We start from the raw sequence: 25,158 nt of genomic DNA, 5'->3' as shown, positions 1-25,158 counted from the left end.
AAATTATCTCTTGAAAACAGTAACGTTCATGGGGCAATAGTTGGTTCATTGAATTTTAAACTGTTCAATTTTTTCAATTGTATTGTAGTTTTTGTCTTTTGTTTTTTTGTCATCATGGTTGGAAATGGTCACCTAAAAACAAATCTATTTCTATATTTTCTTTCTTGTTAGCGCAATTTTAATTGAAAAAGGTCAATAAACTAACATTTATAATATATGACTTAAAACTTCCTCCTCTTCTCAACTGAGTATTACAGATTAGTTACAATTACTTGTAAACGTACAACATTTAAGTAATTTTCCATACTTTATTATAATTAATCTATAAATCTTACTTATTGCCTTACTAATTGTATAATAAATGTTTACAGTCTTAACAAAATATTTTATTAAACCTTTATACACTTTGTTATAATATGTAAACATAAACTTTAGATATTGTGTTTTTGGATATTTTGAGCTGAAGGATTATATGGTTTAAAGTCATGTTTCCCTCATCTAATAATTTACCCGCATATACAAACTTTGCTCATATTATAGTATATATATGCAAACAATAAATAGCAAATAAACTCTTAGTTGTAGGCCTACTTGTTTAGAGTATTGACTCAGATTGAATTCCTTCATTAATTACATAACTTATGTGATTTTATTTGAAGTAATTACTGTAAACAAGTACAAATAAAGCGTGTTCTACTCAATTTTTATAATATGCTATAATGTACGATACGAGGAAACAGATGGCCCGGCACGGACCGCACGGAGCGTTGAGCTCCAAGCGGTCGCGGTACTCGTAAACTAACGTCTCACAAACAATAACTTTCTGGCCAAAACATAAGAGCTAATTAAAAAAGAAAATATGTTCTGAAAACTTCAACTATTTAACAACATTTTCCACCGTTTTTAAATTTGCCTGACCAAAAAACGGCAAAAGTAGCAGGCGACTAACTTTTTTATGTCAAGTTTTAAAATGTAAACATAATTCTCGACTTGATTTAATTATTTAAATTGCAAAACTAAATTTTTTGAACATTTGAATGATACCAAAGGCATCCATAGCTTATTGACTTCACTCATACAAAGTTTCAAAGTATTTTCTTAATTTTATTCTAAGTAGGGTAGATCACGAGTTGATTGAAACGGGAGAACTGAGTTTTTACACTAATCGGAGCGTAGTTTTGAGTTTCTATCCCACGAAAACATGGCGGACCTGGCTTCACCTGCCCCAATGTTGGCAAGATAGGCATAGCCCATCTATTTGGTCTCATTGTAATCTATGCATGTGGCCCGTGGAGTGTAAGCATAGACTGCACCTGTTGAGAGCATAAATACATTAGACCGGTAGGAAGTGACGTTTTTGACCTCAGTAACTTTTTACTCAAACGATTTATTTTTTTCATTGGTACAAAATGGCAAACTCTAAGTGAGTGCTGATAGTAGCCGCTTTTAACCCTGAAAACCAATATATATTGGTATTGGAAAAAAGTTGGTTTGGCACACGCGTGCCTCATTACTTAAATATAAAAATGAAAGCATTTTTATATAGATCAAAATATAGGGTTTGAAATGAGGTTCTATCCTTAAAACAACTATAGTTTTGTTTTCAACACCCCAATGGCCTAGAAAGATTACTTGATGAACATGTGCATTATGCAATCTATATACAAAGATGTTTCTTAATAATAAAATACTGTCGATTTTATGTCACGTGAGAACATAATGTGGGGAACCCAGATAGGTTATAAAATGGCAGTGAAAGTTTTTATTTAATAATTCAAGTTTTACTCAATGGTGCTAAAGGAAATTTCAATTTTTTAATGTGTATCGAAATGATACTACGGACGCAGTTCAATGTTTTATTATTCTGCACAGATTTTTAGTAGGAACTTGCTTGAGTGTGATCGACCAATGCGTTAGCCCTTTTTACACTAAAACACTTGACTCTTGTATTTATAAAGTACAAAGTATTCATAAATGTATTTTGGTATATACATTTATAATATGCGTATTGCAATAAGTTTGAGTAAACACCGTCTGTGCATGTATCGGGATAGGTATCTAAATACAGTATGACTGACTGATTATCGCGTTTTCATAATAGTTCATCAGGCCTTCTGGAAGGCAGATTACTTTGTGATCGACAATCGACATGGAGAAGAAGTACCTCGTATGTAATTCGATGAAAATGTCCTGGAAGAAGCCAATTATAATCCTAATGTCTCGGTAAGAACCATCGTTTCTAGGACTGGAATATCAAGATCTACAGCCCACATTGCTAAGGCAACCTTACCATCCACATTATATTCAATGTGTGAAGTCTTTACTGCCCTGTGATTACGCCGCAAGGGAATATATCATTCTGTCAAAGAATGTTGGACAACCATAAAGAAGATCCAAGGTTTATGAATAGTATATTATGGTCAGATGACAGTACATTTAAGAGAGATGGTTTTGTAAACATGCACATCCTATATTATTGGACAACTGAAAATCCTTGCTTGATGAGAGATCAGGCTCAACATTAACTTAAAGTAAATTTGTAGACAGACATTTAAGACGGCCAAATCATCGGGCTTTATAGATTACAACATACTTTAAATGGTGAAGTTTACTTGCATTTTCTGTAATATGAGTTTCAAAATATTTTGACCGCTGTGTATTTGCAACATATATGGTTTCAGAACAATGGTCTAGCTCATTAAGCAAAACCGGTGCCGGTTTTGAATATGACCTACCTCAGAAGGTGGATCGGCCGACAAGGTCCAATATTCTGCTGTTGTGCTCATTTATGCACTGACAGATTTCGTTGAAAAAGTTACCATGACAAAATTCTACCATTTTTTTTTTAATGATCCTCTTATTTATCATTAGTTACGAGCAAAGTTTGGTATCTGTAGCTTTACTAGGTAGTTCCAGGGATATTGTTTTCTTATAAAAAATATAAGAAGGCGACTAGAGGCTGAACGATACACTTCTCGACTTATTTTTATATGACAATTTTTGTTTGGAAATGATGATTACTATTAGCCACATAAGTTTGTAACGCCCTTTTCTCAACACCTGTATAATACATAAGCCTGAAAAGTGTTATTTCCTGTCTTATGCATCATCATATTTTTTAAGAACGTAATAATAAAATTATTTATAATTAATGTTAATGTAGAATAATTATAATTCATCAATACCATACGAACTTTTAAGTTTATTAGTTTCTTAAGGGTATTGGCCCCTTTAAAGCCCTGTTGATGGGTTAATACTCATTATTCCCCACATTTCGTTCTCACATAACGTACGATCAATACTATTTTATTATTCAGAAAAATCTTTACTTTGTATATATTGCATAATGCACATGTTTATCAAATTTAATCTTTATAGGACATTGTTAAAAACAAAACTATAGTTCTTCTAAGGATTAGAACCTCATTTCAACCCCTATATTTGGATCTTCATGAAAATGATGTCATTTTACTATTTTAAGTCATAAAGCACGCGTGTGCTAAATTACATCCTTTTGTCTATAACATTCACTTCTTGTCTAATTTATTAACTTTTTTGGCATAACTTTTTTTATTGTAATATTGTGTCATATATCAGCTGTTCTTAGTTCTCCTCATAGGCTACTTACGAACGATCTTGGATAATATTCAATTGTCATCATTCTTGTTTGTCGGCTGACTCAATGAGGCAATTTCTAACTAGTGTATTGTTTTTGATAATGCTAGAATTATAAGTGTGACGTGGAAATAATATTCCTCTACTTATTTATTTTGGTTTGCAATAGATTAATTACCATATCTTGATTTATGTAACGAAAGATTTTTATTGTCATCGTGTTCTGTCCTGTTTCAGCGTATTTTTCAGAACTCAATTTGTTATTTCATCATATAAGTGAGTGATCCAGAACTTTGTGTAGATATCAGGTTTTGGATTTGGTGCAATAATTGTGCAGAATATTTGAGTTGTTGTAGAGTTATGCAATAAAGGAATTGTGCAGAATAGTTGACTACACAAAGAATGGCTGCTGATAGCAGTGGAGTTGAATGGGCTTCCATAGTAAAGCCCATTCTAGCAGCATCCTATGGGTCTTTCAACAAAAATGATATTACTGAACTTGTTAAAGCAATTGTGAAAAGGTAAGATTTTATTAATATTTTAGCTTTATATAGTCTATCTGCATTACAAAAATACTTGCTAGATGTAGCACTCAGGTTTATTGACACATAGGCCTAAGATATCAACATATAATGGTTAGATTCACTCTGATACCTATTAATAGTATCAGTAAAGTTATTGGCTGAAAATTTTAATTTTCACATAGCATGTGAAATTTCAATGTCAGCACGTGACCTTTCCCTTATTGATCTGCCTAGTTCAGGAAGTATGCAGGGCTGTATAATAAGTGGCCACTATTACAATTGAGTCAATGGGTAGAATATGGTAAGAGGACTTGCTGTTTAAAATCGAAATTGACTTATTACTCACTATAAACGATATTACTTAATTATAAACATTGATATAATCAATCTATCGTAATTATTTACTGTACGGTAGCCACTTCATACTATTTGTCAATATTTCAACTTAAAATACAAAATCTAAATATATAGGAGTTAATACAGTAGATGCAAAAGGGTGGAAAGCCTAAATAACAACAGAATTTATAACGGAAAATCATCCTCGAGATAGGACCTAAATTCGAGCTCGGATGATGTTAGTGTCCCTTTCCACCTTACTTAAAATTTCCTAATCATAATCTGACATTAGAAAAGTGGCCTACCTAGAGGCCAACACGATAATTAAAGTAAAATTAAATTTAAAACATAATAAAAATAAATAAAACAATAGGGTGAAGAAATAAAAATAATAGAAACTTGCTAAATATTTAATGAAGAAGAGGATACGACTTCTCGGCTGCTCTGGGAAACTTGTGTAACAAAACAGAGAATAACAGTGGTGTATCCTAAACTAGAGGACAGTGGCCGCCACTATCACACAAGGAAAACCTGTTCAAAACTTCATTTTGCACTGTAATTTCCGGATTTTTCATTGCAGTGCTGTCAAACAACTTAGAGAATACCCAATGCACATATTTATCACTGTTTATTATTATCAAGGTAACTCCATTGTTGTTCAAAGAACTACGAAAACCAAACTTCACTGAAGAAGACACAAACACAAAATGGCCAACGTCTTTGTTTTATTTTGGACATGTAAAACGCAGAAAGTTTGAAATAGTTAAGAACAACTATTAACAAGTTGCCCATTGGTAAGAAATGTTGCAAAAACGTTTAGAAACAGAAACTGAGGAGAGGACAGAGGATTAAATGTCGACATAGAGGTAGAAACTGTTGCAAAAATGCTCAGACCTCTCAAATTTCTTCTACTTTGTTGGCTTGTGTTGGGGTTGTTTACCCCCTCCGCATCCTTCCTACTCCTCCTTAGCTTGTTATCCCCTCCATCCAGAAACCCCGATTCTCTAGATTGTTGGACTATTCGGGATATAACCTAAAATTTCAAACATGTTACATCAGCTATTGTGCATTATGGATCGTGATCGCCCAAAAATTCTTTCTGTGTATGAAAACATAGGACTACAGTATTTTAAGAAATTGATAAAAGTGGTATGAGATTGTTATAGCTGACGTGGCTAAAGTAAATTGCAACCAATGTAATATTTGACTTTGAAATAAGTGACTTTGTCAAATTCAAAGTGGAAATCAAGTTTAGAAAACTGCATGAAATTGCTTTAAAAGATGATAAAATGTGTGTGTTTAAAATAAATTGAAGACGGACTGGGTACCAAACTGTGATTGATGTAGTTTTTTTCCAGAAACCAGACAAACTATGAATTTTTAATTGTTGAGTGCAGTTCAGAGCTATACACACCATCAAGAATTACGATATCTGGCTGGCTGTCGTTTTGTTTTGTAAGGATTGATGAACAATTTAATAGGAAAGAGAAGCTTGGAGGTCCTAGAGTGGTGGGAGAAATAGATAAATCTAAAATATGAAAATGAAAATATAACAAAGGGAGGTTGTTAGAAGGAACATGGACATTAGGTTTAATTGAAACCATACCAGAAAGACAAAAACATGGTAAATACCAAATTGAGGTTTACCCTGAAAACAAACGAGAGATGCAAAACGTCACTCGTCTTTTACATAAAGCATATAAAGTCTGGAACAACTATATTCACAAGACATGGAAGACATTTTGGATTGATTGAATGTGGTTTTGTCCGTTTTACCATCAATTGTAATGAAAACAATTGAAAATCAGCAATTGGTGTTAACACTCAAGACAGTTGAAAGCTCTTGGTAGGCCATGAAACGAAGTTTGAAAAGTGGCATGCCACCCAATCTCCTTCCAGGTCTATATATCTCTGTGAATATTCATACAGAATAGTGGCACGGTTTTTGGAAGAGAATTTGTTAGACATTGCCATCCAAGAGAAAACATTTTTATAGATAGTTCCACACTTTTTCTATTCTAAATATTGTTGTTAATGTTATTATTATGAGTTTTCACATTTTTTTCTTCTAACTATAATGTTTGATCATTATGATTCATTTATTATTTATGAGATTGTCACTGTACATATTAAATTAATTGTTTTAATTTCAGACATATTATGATTGTTATTTAGGACTATAGATACTTTGATATCGATTGATAGTCTAGTATTTGATATGCTACATGGTTATACTAATCAATGTAAAAAGACAGGGTCTGCTTATTGTACTATTCTACCTGAATCAACTATGGATTAGAAATATCTAAACTTGAATGTAAAAAAAACTTGGCCTATAGATATTCATAATTAATAATGTTGCCAGATGTTTTTATGTTACAAAATAACAGTATTGTTTAGTACAATCTTAATAGTCTATAGCTTAATTCGGTTGATCATTATTGTTCCAAATGAATTCAAACAAAGTTAAATCATGTGTATGGTATTTGAGTTTAGGCTGCTAGAAATACTGTTATTTGTCAATAACCTATTACTAAAATAACATGGTCAGGTGTTACATTCCAGCAACCTATTACCAGCCGATCCACTCTTGGTATTAGTATCATGCAGTTACTGAACTGATGTTACTAAGTTGCAAGTAAACTGAGACTAATTTTTAACTACTAAGCTCAGCTTTTGTGTACGCAATACATAACAATTCATATAAAAATAATTAATTGTGTATAGTACATTTTATAGTGTTTAATATTTAGTAACATTGTTGGTTTTCTCAGTGAGCCTGATTTGATGAACCATGAGGATCAATATGAAACGTTTTACACATCTTTTGCTGCATTGGCTGCTGACTACATCAGTTCCAGCATCAGTTCAGGTAACTTACAGTTGTCCAAATTTGTACTAGTCTAACGACAACACTTATTTTAACAAATATTGAAAACATGCAGACTTGTCAAATATACTAGTACATATACTGTAATTTATGTTTTAGCATTTATCCCTGTCCCGATCAAGTTACCGCAATGCAGTCTGGCTCAAATGGGCTGAATTTTTGTAGCCGCTATGTCACTCTTTCTTAATTTTATAATTCTAACAACTCTGTCTAAATAAAACTGTTAAATGTTATAAATCTTTTTAAATTCGACACTTTGGTATTATATAGAGGCTACTTGCCATATAAGTGGGTAAATACATACGCACATATTATAGATTTAAAAAGTTAAAGCTAACCTTTACGAGGGTTAATGTGATCTTGTTCCTTGTTCTGACAATCAAGGAAGCTATATTTCTACAAAGATATGTGAGCTAAGCAATGGCCAGATCAATACTTTTGGTTAGATATAAGACAAAACACAACATTAGTTCATGGTTTGTAATATGAAATTTAAAACTGTAAATTGTCTTGTAATCCTAGAAGGGACAATTAATAGTCTACATAATGGACTTACCAGTATTTACAATGAATTAGAAAATAGACTAACTCGTATAAACATATAAATGATTTTGTAAATTAAGATAAGATTATTGTAAACTATGATATAACAGAACCCATAACAAGGATTGCTACATTTTTAATTGACCTTAACTGACTACAAAGATTTAATTTTACACAACATAGCCTTCATTTGAATGGCCTTGCTCAAACCAAAATTGGGCTATGTCATTATTCAGGCTATTGCGTAGTGTTATGGCTGGAAAAAGCTGAAAATTGTATTGATTTAGAGTTCAAATTCCAATCTACTAAGAGGTTTTTATTTTTTGTTCGTACTGTTATTGTTTGTATTTTTTATTGTTTGTTGTAACGTGAATTGTAACTGATGCAGTGTGCAAGGGCCAGCTGGGCTCAGTGTGCTCTGCCGCTCGTATCCTTCTGCAATATCTGCTCAGCCGACTCCAGAGTCACGTTGCCTCGGACTCAGTGGCACCAAACACACTCACAGCCAAGCAACTGCTGCTTCCGATCAAGGCTTTGTGCAGTGCCACGGCACAGCTCTGCCGCACCGACCAGATAGCTCTCACCGCTATCATGAAGAATGCAAAACTGCCACCACATATTAAGACGTCTTTACCCAGTAAGCCGAGTTTGATTATGTTACATAGTTAAGGTAATTCAGTGGCGTAACTAGAACTTCCAGTTTTGGTAGGGAGGGAATAAATCTGATTGAAGAGTGCACCACACAGAGGAGAATGGAATACATCTGAATTTAGTTATACCATATAGGTCTATTCAAATTAAAACGTATAATTGCTGTATTTAAAACAAGTTGAGTAGTTGTTATATTTCTGAAATCTTTTAGGTCTCCTTTTGGATGTTTCATTCTATCCCTCTCTTTGTATTAGTGTACTGAGATAATGTTATGCTTTAATGTTGTTTTTAAATGTAAGATTTGTAAGAAAGCTTTTCACATAGGATGCTCAGAAAATTACAAAAAAAAAAAACGACAAACTTTTTGCTGTAGCCCAAATTAATTTTTTTCCATTTATATTAACCCTTTGGGATCAGCATTAGATTCATATGATTAACCTCTTAGATTGCTTAGATTGCCGGCCCACAACGGTGGCCATGACTGTTCTCTGTGTCAGGACAGTTATTTATGAGTACATTCTGTCCCTCGGCTCCGCCGGCCAGATCTAATGGCCCTTGCTGTTTTGCCGTTCATTATGCTCGTCAGGCCACTATGTGTGGCCCACTATATTGCACAGTTATAAGATTCAATCATCCATTTTGGCTGGAAGGTGTTGAATTCTCTCCACCAAATAAGTAACTAAATTAACATTTCTCTGTTTGCAGCATATACTATAGTAAACATTGTTTAGAATTGTGTTTCATCTGAGTATCAGTGTTACTGTAGCTACTATGATGTATCCTATCTATTTATTAAAATACTAGTACATTTAGTGGAGACAAAGCTCAAAATATGGAAACGAGTTTATATTTTAATACAAGAGGTAATACAATAATTAACTTAAAACTACTTAAAAATAAACCGTTTTTGATGCATTAAAATTAAGCTGAGGGGTATTAAATAGTACAGTATAGTGAAACAAAACCGGTTTTTTTTTAATACCTAGTCAACTACGAGGGTCGTCCATAAAGTAACCGCCGTTTGGGCGTGGCGCGATAAGTAGTGGGGGTAGCGCTGCCATTCTCGCATCAGTGTGTGCAGCTGTTTAGTACGCAAAGCTGTGCAAGGGAGAGCATTGTGCGATCGCGTGTTCTTTTGTTACAACGTAAAAACATGAGCGCCGTGATAGAAAATCCCGCCCAGTGTGAAGTGCATGGTGTAATAAGATTTCTGGGGTCGAAAAGTTGCACAGCAGCTGAAATGCATCATGAATTGAGTGCGGTGTGTGGCCCAAACATTATGAGCGAAGGTGTAGTCCGTCAATGGGTTCGTTTTTTTAAAAATGGAAGAACGAACGTTCACGATGAAGACCGGAGTGGTAGGCCATCTCTCGTCAGTGATGACTTGGTGAACAAAATGGATGAGAACATTCGTGAGAACCGTCGCTTCACAATCTCAGAACTTTCGAATAATTTTCCTGAGATTTCTCGAAGTCTTGTGCATGAGATAGTGACAGAAAAACTAGGCTATCACAAATGTTGTGCTCGTTGGATTCCAAAAGTGCTCACCGATGATCACAAAATGAAAAGAATGAGTTCTGTCATAGACTTTCTTACTCGGTATGACGTTGAAGGAGAAACATTTTTGAACAGGATCGTTACAGGAGATGAGACTTGGGTAGCCTATGTGAATGCCGAAACAAAACAACAGTCAATGCAATGGGATCATACCGCTTTGCCAAGCAAGCCAAAGAAAGCTTGCCAATCTTTTTCAGCGAGAAAATTGATGGCTAAAGTTTTTTGGGATGCTAAGGGCATCTTGCTTGTTGAATTTATGGAGCGTGGTACGACCATTACAGCTGCAGCTTACTGTGAAACCTTAAAACGGCTACGACGAGCGATTCAAAACAAGCGTCGTGGTCTTCTGACGTTTGGTGTTGTGTTTGTCCATGACAACGCCCGCCCTCATACAGCTCAAAGAACAACAGAACTTTTGGAAAAGTTCAAATGGGACGTTTTTGACCACCCCCCTGCAGCCTGGACTTGGCTCTCAGTGATATCCATCTTTTCCCGTACATGAAGCGGTGGCTTGCATCTCAGAGGTTTGCGAGTGATGAAGAGCTTCAAAACGCTGTGACAGGATGGCTACGTTCTCAGGCGGCTGATTTTCTTAAAGACGGAATTTGAAAAACTGTTAAAAGATATGATAAGTGCTTGAATTTGTATGGTGAATATGTAGAAAAGTAGAAAAATGCTGTAGTTTTAACCCTTAAAGCGCCGTAAGCGCATATGCGCGCGAGGATCGACTTTGCTCTGAACGCCGTAAGCGCGTAGACGCGCAATATACTTGTTTTTACTATTTTGCACTGTTAGTTCAGAGTTTGTCCGCTAGACTGTGAGGGGTGTATGTTACAGTAGTGTAGCGGGGCTGTGCCACATCACGTGACAATCTTTGTGTTTAACGAGCGATACTGAACCGGTTTTGTTGAACAGCTGGCAGTTTGGTAGTATTGCTCAACGCCGCAAGCGCATTTATGCGTACGTCACTGCCTCGCCGCGCGCCGGGCAGCTCTTATGTTCTTCTTCATATCCTGTTGAAGCAGTGCGAATAGTTGATCGGTAAACTACTGTGTAGTTTTATGTGTTATATGATCATCTTTTTATAACAGTTATATGTTTATAAACTTTTGAAATAAACAGTTTCTTGAATGGCGATAAAAGTTTTTTTTCCTCGTAGAAATATTTTTACTCCTTATATTTATAATTATGTATTTTAGCTCTTGTTCCGAAATTCTACATTTATGTTTATTTTTTTATTTAGGCTTGTTTTTACTCCAATAAGTGTTACAATATTTTATTTACTTCTATAAACATCTGAAAACCGTTTTGTAATTATTATAAAAATAACACCCGTTAGAGGACTAAGAATTTGGAAAATATTTGGTTTTCAAATTTTTGGCATGTAAATTTAATTTTTTATTATAACTTTGTATTAAATATGTAATATACTTATTTTCTAGTTCTATTCTAGTACATATAAGCACGCAATGTCATCATTGATATACATAATAATAAAAGGAAACAGTAAGCATTGGGTAAAATTTATAAAGGAGCTGGAACGCTACATAGTAAATCATGTGTATTTTGGGCAATAAATATGATAAAAGATATTTTTTTGCAGTTTCTGTTTTATTTTGTTACCTAAAAAAAGAAATTAAAATTAGCGTTGAGAAAATCTAATTTTAATTTTTTATAATAAATGAGCGCTAATCCAGAGTTTAGCTGAAATTGTTTGGCGCTTTAAGGGTTAACATTTATATAATATACTTTGTATCTCAAATGGTTTATTTTTATTTCAAAACAGAGGTTACTTTGTGGACCACCCTCGTATTTAATGTTTATCATTTTCCTAAATCAACTTATATTCATTGTTCATGCCTGGTTCTATTTTTTCTATAGTACGAGACATGTCATTGCCAGCTTGTACATTTAGGTGTATTATTTTTTAGTAATGTAAACAGACCTTACTTAGTTAGTAATTTTAATACTAGTTTTATTGCAAGAAACTGATATTATATACTCACATGAAGTTTAAACAATATATCTCAGGCTTAAGTCCATTAAACAGTTGTTTATTTAGCCACAATCCAGACTTGCAATGATATTTATTGTACTATAGTGATGAAAAAATATGAACTTGTGATTCACAGTCTCTTCCACTTTTAACAATACAAACACAAGGCTACTAATGTGTATTTAAAATCTTCACTTACTTATTTACTAGCATGTGATGTACACAGCACTGTGGAATAAGCCTAGTTCTAGTGTTAATGTAATGATTAGGTGGAGAATGTGGTGTCTAGTGTGGAGTGTTCTTCATAGCTTGTGCCTTGTTAGTGTCTCCCAACATCTTGAACTGTAATAGGATCACCAGATGGTTGGTGATGGTACTTGCCACCTGCAACATCATAGTCCACAGTGTGTCAGAATGTAGTGTCTAATGTGGAGTGTTCTTCATAGCTTGTGTCTTGTTGGTGTCCCCCAACATCTTGAACTGTAATAGGATCACCAGATGGTTGGTGATGGTACTTGCCACCTGCAACATCATAGTCCACAGTGTGTCAGAATGTAGTGTCTAGTGTGGAGTGTTCTTCATAGCTTGTGTCTTGTTGGTGTCCCCCAACATCTTGAACTGTATTAGGATCACCAGATGGTTGGTGATGGTACTTGCCACCTGCAACATCATAGTCCACAGTGTGTCAGAATGTAGTGTCTAGTGTGGAGTGTTCTTCATAGCTTGTGCCTTGTTGGTGTCCCCCAACATCTTGAACTGTATTAGGATCACCAGATGGTTGGTGATGGTACTTGCCACCTGCAACATCATAGTCCACAGTGTGTCAGAATGTGGTGTCTAGTGTGGAGTGTTCTTTATAGCTTGTGTCTTGTTGGTGTTCCCCAACATCTTGAACTGTATTAGGATCACCAGATGGTTGGTGATGGTACTTGCCACCTGCAACATCATAGTCCACAGTGTGTCAGAATGTGGTGTCTAGTGTGGAGTGTTCTTCATAGCTTGTGTCTTGTTGGTGTTCCCCCAACATCTTGAACTGTATTAGGATCACCAGATGGTTGGTGATGGTACTTGCCACCTGCAACATCATAGTCCACAGTGTGTCAGAATGTGGTGTCTAGTGTGGAGTGTTCTTCATAGCTTGTGCCTTGTTGGTGTCCCCCAACATCTTGAACTGTATTAGGATCACCAGATGGTTGGTGATGGTACTTGCCACCTGCAACATCATAGTCCACAGTGTGTCAGAATGTGGTGTCTAGTGTGGAGTGTTCTTCATAGCTTGTGCCTTGTTGGTGTCCCCCAACATCTTGAACTGTATTAGGATCACCAGATGGTTGGTGATGGTACTTGCCACCTGCAACATCATAGTCCACAGTGTGTCAGAATGTGGTGTCTAGTGTGGAGTGTTCTTCATAGCTTGTGTCTTGTTGGTGTTCCCCCAACATCTTGAACTGTATTAGGATCACCAGATGGTTGGTGATGGTACTTGCCACCTGCAACATCATAGTCCACAGTGTGTCAGAATGTAGTGTCTAGTGTGGAGTGTTTCTTCATAGCTTGTGCCTTGTTGGTGTCCCCCAACATCTTGAACTGTATTAGGATCACCAGATGGTTGGTGATGGTACTTGCCACCTGCAACATCATAGTCCACAGTGTGTCAGAATGCGTGTGTCTAGTGTGGAGTGTTCTTCATAGCTTGTGTCTTGTTGGTGTCCCCCAACATCTTGAACTGTATTAGGATCACCAGATGGTTGGTGATGGTACTTGCCACCTGCAACATCATAGTCCACAGTGTGTCAGAATGCGGTGTCTAGTGTGGAGTGTTCTTCATAGCTTGTGCCTTGTTGGTGTCCCCCAACATCTTGAACTGTATTAGGATCACCAGATGGTTGGTGATGGTACTTGCCACCTGCAACATCATAGTCCACAGTGTGTCAGAATGTGGTGTCTAGTGTGGAGTGTTCTTCATAGCTTGTGCCTTGTTAGTGTCCCCCAACATCTTGAACTGTATTAGGATCACCAGATGGTTGGTGATGGTACTTGCCACCTGCAACATCATAGTCCACAGTGTGTCAGAATGTGGTGTCTAGTGTGGAGTGTTCTTCATAGCTTGTGCCTTGTTGGTGTCCCCCAACATCTTGAACTGTATTAGGATCACCAGATGGTTGGTGATGGTACTTGCCACCTGCAACATCATAGTCCACAGTGTGTCAGAATGTGGTGTCTAGTGTGGAGTGTTCTTCATAGCTTGTGTCTTGTTGGTGTCCCCCAACATCTTGAACTGTATTAGGATCACCAGATGGTTGGTGATGGTACTTGCCACCTGCAACATCATAGTCCACAGTGTGTCAGAATGTGGTGTCTAGTGTGGAGTGTTCTTCATAGCTTGTGCCTTGTTGGTGTCCCCCAACATCTTGAACTGTATTAGGATCACCAGATGGTTGGTGATGGTACTTGCCACCTGCAACATCATAGTCCACAGTGTGTCAGAATGTGGTGTCTAGTGTGGAGTGTTCTTCATAGCTTGTGCCTTGTTGGTGTCCCCCAACATCTTGAACTGTATTAGGATCACCAGATGGTTGGTGATGGTACTTGCCACCTGCAACATCATAGTCCACAGTGTGTCAGAATGTGGTGTCTAGTGTGGAGTGTTCTTCATAGCTTGTGCCTTGTTGGTGTCCCCCAACATCTTGAACTGTATTAGGATCACCAGATGGTTGGTGATGGTACTTGCCACCTGCAACATCATAGTCCACAGTGTGTCAGAATGTGGTGTCTAGTGTGGAGTGTTCTTCATAGCTTGTGCCTTGTTGGTGTCCCCCAACATCTTGAACTGTATTAGGATCACCAGATGGTTGGTGATGGTACTTGCCACCTGCAACATCATAGTCCACAGTGTGTCAGAATGTGGTGTCTAGTGTGGAGTGTTCTTCATAGCTTGTGTCTTGTTGGTGTCCCCCAACATCTTGAACTGTATTAGGATCACCAGATGGTTGGTGATGGTACTTGCCACCTGCAACATCATAGTCCACAGTGTGTCAGAATGTAGTGTCTAGTGTGGAGTGTTCTTCATAGCTTGTGTCTTGTTGGTGTCCCCCAACATCTTGAACTGTATTAGGATCACCAGATGGTTGGTGATGGTACTTGCCACCTGCAACATAGTGTGTCTTTGTTATAATGGTTCAAATGTGCAAGGAGCTGCTCAATAATATTTATTTATTTAAAATTGAATTGCCGTAATATAAAATATTTTAAACACTTTAATAAATTTTACACTACCTTACCAATAAAAAAAAAATGTAAATATATATTTTTAATTTATCGATAAATGAAACATAACATAATAAATTACTTAGTTTTATTAAAATCGTAAATATGACAAAGAAAAGTGTCAATGTCAACTAAAAAACCACCATTATAAAGAATCAGAAATAGAAACGTCATTATAATATATACAATAATGCTAGAGGAAAAGCAATTATTTAAGAGTTATACTACACATGCATAAGTGTACTAGATATCTAAACAAGTCTTATTTTGGGGATGTAAGTGGCCAAATAAGACTAAACACCCTTGAGATAGAAATTTATCTTATTTTGAAACTATGTCAATTACTTTTTAAACAATATTTTATGTCCTTGTCATAAGATTTAACGATGAATTCAAATCATAGGTAGATCTAAAATTATGGGATATAAACTGTGAAATATATACATAGACTTTTTTCGTATATAGAATTTGAGTGGTCTGGAGTACATAACTGATGCAAAACTATTCTAAATATTAAATTATTATTTTTCGTCTGCATATGAAACCAAGTAACTGTAACGTCTATTCAAAACTAGTACCTTAGAATGTTTTATTCCAAAATTATTATTTATTTTATATCATATAAGTATTCCATACTACAAATGAAATTTAAAGGCATCTGGATCTAACCAAAATAAAATGCAACAAATTTATTATATTTTTTAAATGTCTACAGGCTTGATGATGACTCCTACGTAGTGTAATAAAACAGCTAAATCCAAAGTTATTTCCATATGGATTAGATCATTTAGATTGTTTAAATGCTATTGTGCTCATAGATACAGAGCAATTCTTAATAAAATATAAATTAAAGTCAGTTATCGCACTAACTGAGCCTATTAATAGCTCTGTAAATGTTGTTAGCCTCACACCCAATTAAGTAAAACCAAAATTATTCATAGATACTATGAATGGTATTTAGTTTATGCTCAGATTGTATTGTTATTTCCATGTCTGTGCCTAAATGATACAATCACCTCGAAGAGTAGAGTGAAGTCGATTGTAAAGAGCCCACAGGCGTTCATCTTCAATTTCTGGTGAAGTCGCTGCAACGAAAAGTTCTTGAGCTGCAATCAGATACAAAAATATTACTACCGATTTGTCTAATTACCTGTGTATTTAACTTTAACGTCATACCTTAACAGTAGGAAGTAGCTAAATAAAATAACTCACAGAAGCATGGCATATATTCTCCTACAGTCATGGTTTTAACCCCTTAATAGTTTTTTTAAGAACCTACCTAAAATTATGTATTTTTGCTGAAGTTGTCGCTGTTTTTACAGAGACTGGTTTGTAGTTTCGGTATATACTTTTTTAAGAAAAAAGCTATTTTTAGTACATTTTTTATATATTGTCCACTTAGTCATTTTCACTATCCATGTCCGTGCCATAATCACGCACAAACGAAGCAAATAGTCTTTGTGCATCAGATATTTTTATGGTACAATAAACACTAAAATAAAACCATACTATGCTTCAGCTTGGGTAACTTGCAGTAACTGGAACATTACTTGTTTTGCTATATTTCTGAGTTAACTGTAGCAAGCAGCACATTTGTGTAGGCGTGAGATTTTTCCAAAAAATCTTTTAAAAAAAGGTATCCGTACTTAATAGTTTAGTTGAGTAAATTTTTTTCATATATACTCCCTAAAATATTAGCATACCTGGATATATACTTCTGCCACCTCTCCTCTGTTTAGGATATCATGTACGATAATGGCCATATAGTTGCACTGAAAAAAAGAAAAAAATATATTTATCACGTATAATTTCATCTTGTTTTACACCATGGTTAAAATTTTTAAATAATTATCTTAACACGTTCATGACAACGTGTACCCCATTGGGTACTTGTGATCTTTCACAGCTGCCAACGTGTATCCAGTCGGACAGGACAGGAGCAAAGCTTTTGACTGTCTTGACCATAACCTCATCCTAGCCAAACTTTAAAATCTTGGCGTCCAACAGTCAAGCCTTAAAATGTTTCTGAGTTATCTGAGCGAAAGATACCCAGTTGGAGAGGTTAAACGTAGAAGAATTTAGAAGAATTCGAGGGGTCCCCTAAGGCTCCATGGTTGGACCAATGCTATATATTTTATTCACCAATGAACTGCCAATATTCTTGGAAAACTACACGAATTCCATCATGTACGCGGACGATATTGTACTACTCTCAGCTGAAAAGGATGTTGAACAGTTGTAAAAAACTCATTCAATATAGCTCAACAATACTGCAAATACAACAATCTGGTGTGAAACAGCTCAAAACTAAATAACTCACTCTAGGAACTAATTAAAACCATGTGTCTGAAATCCCTGATATTCAAGAAACATAAGACATGCATTATTTAGGAATAACATTAAATAATACATTGACATGGACAAATCACATTGACAACTTATGTCTAAAGATAAATTCATCATTCTATGCTTTGCGAAAGACCCATGCAACAAGCACTCTTGAATCTACCAAATTAGCGTACAATGTACTATTTGAAAGTCATCTCAGAAATGGGATAGCAGCATGGGGAGACACAACTCAGTTTAACCTATTGAAGGTCCTCAAAATTCAGAAGAAAGCAATACAGTTATGGGCAAGCTAGGACCTAGAGAAATTGCAGAGCTACTTTTAAAGAATTGAATATACTGACAGTGACTTCTCTGTATATTCTGGAAACAATATTGTACTGCTTATCAAAAGACCTTCCTCAAAATGGTGATCTTCATGAGCATAATACAAGACATGGTCAATACATCCCACTACCTCCTCCAGAATACAGAAAGAAACTATAATACTCTGCCAAAAGAAATTAATAAAAATAAAGACAGCCACATGTAAATGAAGACAGCAATAAAAAACTCGCTCTTGCAAAGAACGATCTACACAGTAGAAGAATTTTACTAGTGGAGACAAACAACTTAACCGAAACCAGCATGAACTTTTAAATTTTATAGTTATGTAAATTTTCATTAATTGACGCTATTGAAGATTATCAATAAATAATTTCTAATTTCAAACAATTAATAAAAAAAATTACTAATAATACATTTCCATTACCTGATATTATAAATGTATTCTACATTATATCTATGCAACATTTTCTGAAAGTCTAATTAAAATGTACCATCACTTTTTGGCTAGGTAGAATATTTTGTTACTTTTTCAGATTACTGCAAATATAAAAAAAATGTCTTAGGTGTGTTTTAGTGGACAGAAAACCATTAGGCCAATGAGTTCAATGTAAATACCTTGGTGCAGACGTTATCATTGGCCAACACCAACAGCAGGATGATGGTGGAACGGTAGAGAGTCCAGCAGCAACAGTGCAAGAGCAGACAAAAGTTGTAGTGCTCATCTATGATCATGCCGATGATAATATACATGTACGAGGTCACGAGAATCCCACTGGTGACGATCTCCATGAGTGTTATAATGTTCTGAGCTGTCCACCCCTTGGCACAGACACGATACAGTCGATCATGTGCCTCCTTGATCATCCTAACCCGCTCCTTCAGTGCCACATTGACCTTGCGAGTGGCATTGGTGGTGTAAACCTCGGACAAGACGTTGATTCCGTTCAGATCTTTCATGAGGTGGTTCAGCCGGCCAAAGTTGACCCTCATCATCTGCAGAGTGAAGACGATCTGGAGCAGAAGAAAGGCGTTGAAGAAGATGTGGATGAGTAGGCAGATCCAGGAGTGGAATGATAACGTACTCTCTGTGTTATCCAAGAAGAGGAAGTAGTAGTCTATGGTGAACACACCCGAGAGGATAAAGTAGAAAATAATTAATAGTGCTATACTGCCTTGTTTTCTATACTTGAAGTCATCTTTGATTCCCAACAGGTACATGATTTGTTCGACTCTGATAAATGTGCTTAGGTTTTCGTAGCTGGTTTTGGTAAAAATCACAGTGTTCATGAGACTGATACAACTGACGATGCTTTCAGCGAACAGATTGAAAATTTGGGTCAGATTCACGATGTTGAACTCTGTGGCCAACACGATCTCGTGGTAGATGACAATGTAGGCTATCTCTACAAGGAAGAAAGCCAAAATGAAGGCGACATATGCCTGCTGGTAAATTGAGATCGTTGAGAATGTTTTTTTTCCAACAGTTAGTGCACTCACTCCTAGCAATTGAGCTACTATATTGAACGGCCAAGAAGAGTCCAGCAGCTTCAATTTGATGATATTGTAGGATGTGTCTTTAGTATTCATGGCTACTATTACTATTAATGTTAAACCAGCTAACACTGAGACAAACTGCTGAACAATAACAACTTCTCAATGACTATTACAAAGTGTTACACAAGGTCCACAAGCAATTATGTAATTGGGAACTTATTCTTTTTGTTAGACATTGTTGGACTCGGTTTCACAGTAATTAATCAATTGGAAGTTCATACAATGCTATTTCACTTACTGAATCAAATTAATTAACACCTCCTTATTGTCTATATGAAAGGGTTCCTTTTGTCATTTCTTAAAAGAAATGACTTCAATAACTTGCTGTCATCAATACTGTTTTCAGATGTGTAATTTAATTTAGTTGATTGAATTTCCAAATTCAAGAATAATATAATTCATGTTAGTTAGTTTTTTGTGCTTATTGTTGCAACCATTTTGTAATAAATTACTCATTCTCATTAATAAAGAAAAACTCATTAAGGAGCATTATTGGTTTGACTTTGAACTTGTGTAATCAGCGTATTAGTCAGTGATTAGTGGATGTGAATCATAGGTGTTATATTTGTCCCAAGAACTTTGATCACCGTCTGGCCTAAACTTACAGTATTTATTTAAAATCGAACTGTGTATAATTTCATTTATATCATTTCTATCTGATCACACCCTTTTTATAAACAGACTGAGTGCTTGGTTTCAGATTGTAATGGAGCAAGTTTAATTAATTAATAGCAAAAATATAAAACAATACAAGTTATTAAAATTAACTGACCAAAACCTATATATAATTCAGTCAAATATTGTATAAACTTCTTTTACCTTTTTCTTTATTTATATACAATTTCAGCTTTAATTTATCACCTTGTTTAAAAAATTAAAACTGCAACTAGTTTTATGAATGGTTTTGTAAGTGAGGTATTTATTGTTTTAATATTTCATCACGTGTGTACATTGAACTATTTAGACCACAGCTTTGTATCAATAAAACTAATACATTTAAAACATGATTATCTTACCTCAAAATTTGGCAATTTGTATAGTTTATTTACAATTCAAAGATAATCAATGTTCTTAAATATCTTATACTGTTATCATGAAAATTAAGAAATAAGTGTAATAACTTATGTATAAACCCTTTTAGAAAGATAATGAACTTATTATAATTAATGTGCTGAAGATGGCATTGTCTTATCGAGGATGTTGAGTGCTATTAAAATTATAACATTTTTACGTAATGTATCGTTTTTGTTTGGTTTAGTATATAATATCTTATGTTTTCATTTAACTACATATATTTGGTTACGCACTGTTTGAGCGCCAATATCCTAATTTTAGGGCATTTTATTTCATTTTAACAAAGGTCATTCTATTTTGGGATATTCATTAGCTTATTTTTATAATTAGTTAATACACATTTTTGCTTTTGTAGTCTATAAATGTGGTGAAATAAGACTTTATAATATTTAAAGGTTAACCATATCTAGAGCGTTGTGGTTGTATCGTTTAGCTGTTTATAGATTCACTGTACTTGTTTGTAGATTCATATCTTGTTATTTTTTTTATTTTATTCTTGTTACTATATTTCATATAGTAGGTTTTTGTCCAACAAACTGCACACAAGAACAGTTTTCCAATTTAAATAACGAACTTGTAATGTTAAAGAATCCTACATACGGAGCGGTCACATAATTAAATATTCGGACTAAAGAGCACTCATGTATTTAGTAATGAATATATTAAAAAATTACTCAAGTCAAAATAGCTTTTTACAGTCGTCGTTTTAGACTTGAAGGAGAATTATTTTTCCTGTACACAAACTTCACTATACGAGGTATGGCTATTAAATAACGGGACTGACGCTGCAGTGGAATGAGTGCGCATGCGCCAACCAACAATGACCAACAGCTGTGTTGTTTGAGACTTCCTCTTCAGAATGCAGTTAGTCTCGTTTCTGTAAACAACATCGTTGTGTCATAACCTTCATTTATGCAAGTGTTGTTATTTTGTTTTGCCGGAAAAATGGTTAGCGTAATAATAGAGCAACGAATTGTTATTAAATTTCACGTTAAACTTGGAAAAAACCGCTACCGAAACCTATAATTTACTAAAAGAAGTGTATGTCAGTGAATGTTTATCGCGGACTCGTGTTTTTGAATGGTTTAAGCGTTTTCAAGATGGTCGACAAGACGTGGAAGATGATTCGCGGCCAGGTCGTCCTTCAACATCAAAAACGGAAGACAATGTCGAAAAAGTTGCTAATTTGATTTGGTCTGATCGACGATTAAGCATTCGTGCAGTTGCTGAATCTATAGGCATTGATAAAGAATGTGTACAGCAAATTTTACATGACAATTTGAACATGCGAAAAGTGTGTGCAAAAATGGTACCAAAAATTCTTACGATTGATCAACAAGCAGCTCGTAAAAATGTTTGTACTGACACTTTGAATGCCATTGAAAATGACCCAAATTTATTGGAAAGAATAATAACATGTGATGAATCGTGGTTTTTACTTATGATCCGAAAACGAAGCGCCAATCCATGCATTGGAAGACCTCAACTTCACCGAGAGCCAAAAAAGCAAGAATGAGCAAGTCAAAATTTAAATCAATGATGATTGTTTTTTTCGACATTCGTGGGATTGTGTACCTTCACTGGGTTCCTGAAGGTCAAACAATTAATCAACATTACTATCTTGAGAACATTCGTGGGATTGTGTACCTTCACTGGGTTCCTGAAGGTCAAACAATTAATCAACATTACTATCTTGAGGTACTTAATAAACTACAAGAAAGAGTAAGAAAAAAACGACCCGAAATGTGGAAGGACAAATCATGGATTTTGCACCAAGACAATGCGCCAGCTCATTCCGCGTTATCTGTCAAGTACAGCATCCCAGTGTTAGAACATCCACCTTACTCGCCAGACCTAGCACCATGCGACTTTTATCTTTTCCCTAAGGTGAAATCTGCATTGGAAGGTACGAGATTTGAATCCGTAGAAGCTGTTCAAGAAAAAGCGGCAAGACTCCTGAAAGAGTTGACAGAAGATGACTTTCAGCATTGTTTTCAACAATGGAAAATTCGCATGGAGCGTTGCAGGGATAGAGAAGGGGTGTATTTTGAAGGTGATAACAAGTAATTATGTTTAAAATGAAAATAAATTTTTTTACAATATCAGTCCCGTTATTTAATAGCCATACCTCGTATGTGTAAAATGACTTTGTTTGCTGTATTAACTGAGTTGACTGTAGCAAGCAGCATGTCTGTGTACTACTCATAAATATAAATTAAGCAGGCGATTTCTCTTTAATTTCTTAGATTGTTTTTGTAACTTTGTAACCATGTCTTATACATAGTTAAAGGCATGATTCCAAAATACAATCTCCCTCTAATTGATACTACACTAGAAGACAAGGCTTTTGAAGAAAATGTACTTGCAGTAAAAAAAGAATTCTACCTTTGACATTGTGACTTTCAATATTTGAACAGTTTTTACTGTAGCAGATGCCCTACGGCACAGAATTAGTTTGAGAGTTGTCAGTCTCACTCAGTAAAGAACCACAGTGAAGGCTTAAAGAACTACTCACCCATACTGTGGAATCTTGGTAACCAATTAAAATGATATCCCTCAAAGTCGCCAACTATGAAGAAACTCCACAGCTCCCCCACCAATTTATAGAAGAAGCAGGTAGTGACAACAACATTATTTTCCAGTGTCTTTTAAATGTAATTGTTACTCATTCATCCACAACTGTTACTTTTACTATTTTCGTATGACTTTCATCTTTTATAAATTACTTTTGCTAGTTTTCTTTCAAATTGTTCCAACTCTATAAATACAGTAAGTGTTCTCCCGTCTTTTTTGCTCAATTCGAATTGTGTGTTTAGGCGACAAAGAGACGACCAACCTGAAAGATTCGAAGAACAAATCGAGGTCTGACCTGTCCGCACTGATAGCCGAACAGCTGATGACTCCACTTCACGACTTTGTGCCACAGAAGGTGGCCACTGTGGAGCCTGTGGAGACAAAAACCTCCGAACCTTCTACATCAGAGACTCATCAAGATACGGAGGTAGGCTTATTGTTACAAATCTCTAGGAAAATCTTTGTTGTTGAACAATAAAGTGAACAGATTTTCTTCTTAGTACTTACCAACAATTTAAATATAAATGGGATATTTTAAAACGTAAGCGTTGTTAACAACACAATTTTTTCTGTAAAATACATTTTCTTTAAATCTAGTAATAACAACACAAGCAACATAACTTAGAATCAGTGGTCCACTGCAACCTTTTAGAATACTGTTTTAACTTGAGCAAAATGGGCAGCAAGAAATAACAACTTATTGAGCAAAAGTTCAATTCTTCAATAATTAAACTATATCTAACAAGGTAGATACCATGTGTTGCGTAATAAACTTCACTTGGTTTCAATGCAAGATTTCAAGTCAATCGCTCATTTCATCATTGACAGATAGAACAAAAGACAATCATAGAGAAAAGAACTTTTCACATCCACATAGAAATTTTGCCAGACTACCGAGTGATAGACTTCAATGACACTAAGCCATGTTCCATGGAACATCATAGAACTTGTTTCTTGTTTATGTAGAAATGAATTTTCGTGTAACATTTCAATTCCACAGATGAAATCTTTCTTTAGATATCTTACCACATAATACATTCGCATATGTGTTCATTAAATTGGGTTTCATATCAGTATTTAAATAGTAAAGGTCACCACTTCAAGTCGCCATAGAATGATGTTGAATGTGTTGGGATAATTAGGCTATGTGTGTTAATGAGTTACATGTTAAAATATCTAGTTTGTTTACAAATAGATTTATTCTGCCATTTTCTCTTTCCTATCATGATTCCCATAAGACCAATGTAAAAGTATTCATTAACGCTCAGCTCAGCCAAAGCCCATGTAGTGTCATGCACCACAATTGAATTCAGTGTTCCTCATATAGAAATAAAACTTTGTGCACAATTTTACGTCTTATCGGTCAGTTTGTTTTTGAGATATCATGCGAACAGACAGACGAATGAAATTTTTCCAGTTCCCACAATAGGTAAGCTACGTTGGCACTCATCACACAAGAGCACTTCAAGTATGGATTAAAAGTGTTTTAAGTTCAACTTCCTCAAAAAATAATCAATCTGACTCACAGGATATACACACCTATATTGATTATTTAACTGCCAATAAGTTATCCTAGTGTATAGTTTTCATGTTAATTATATGAAAGAATGAAAAAGCTAATTGCTATTTATAGTTTTAAATAAGTAAGTGACTGTATAAAACATGCTGTCTCACACATACTTAATATAATATATTTATCAATATCATTTAATATGTTGTTATTTGCTTGTGCAATTTTTCAAAAAACAAGTACTTTCAGATTGCTGTTTTGAAATGATAAAAATGAACTTTTTATGTATGGTAGGAAGAATACTGTGTTTAAAAGTTGTACTTTGAGGGTATATTTCTGATGAAATGATTTTCAAGTAGTAGACCAACATTTAACACAGTATGGGGTTGTTTTT

General features: G+C 35.0%; 1 protein-coding gene across 1 annotated transcript in view; it reads left to right on the top strand.

Annotated features, from left to right (window-relative positions):
- Window positions 1-3,630: 3,630 nt before the first annotated feature.
- Window positions 3,631-25,158, top strand: part of LOC124360750 (E3 ubiquitin-protein ligase UBR4-like) — a 124,107-nt gene continuing 102,579 nt past the window's right edge. Inside the window, 4 exon segments of the mRNA XM_046814624.1 lie at window positions 3,631-4,136; window positions 7,250-7,347; window positions 8,297-8,545; window positions 23,497-23,681. Of these exon segments, the coding sequence (XP_046670580.1) occupies window positions 4,018-4,136; window positions 7,250-7,347; window positions 8,297-8,545; window positions 23,497-23,681 (651 nt within the window). The 5' untranslated portion in view covers window positions 3,631-4,017.

This window comes from Homalodisca vitripennis, chromosome 4 (genome assembly GCF_021130785.1).
Source record: "Homalodisca vitripennis isolate AUS2020 chromosome 4, UT_GWSS_2.1, whole genome shotgun sequence".
NCBI lineage: Eukaryota > Metazoa > Arthropoda > Insecta > Hemiptera > Cicadellidae > Homalodisca > Homalodisca vitripennis.
Note: the sequence above shows the minus strand (reverse complement) of the source record. Positions and strands in the feature narration are given on the sequence as shown.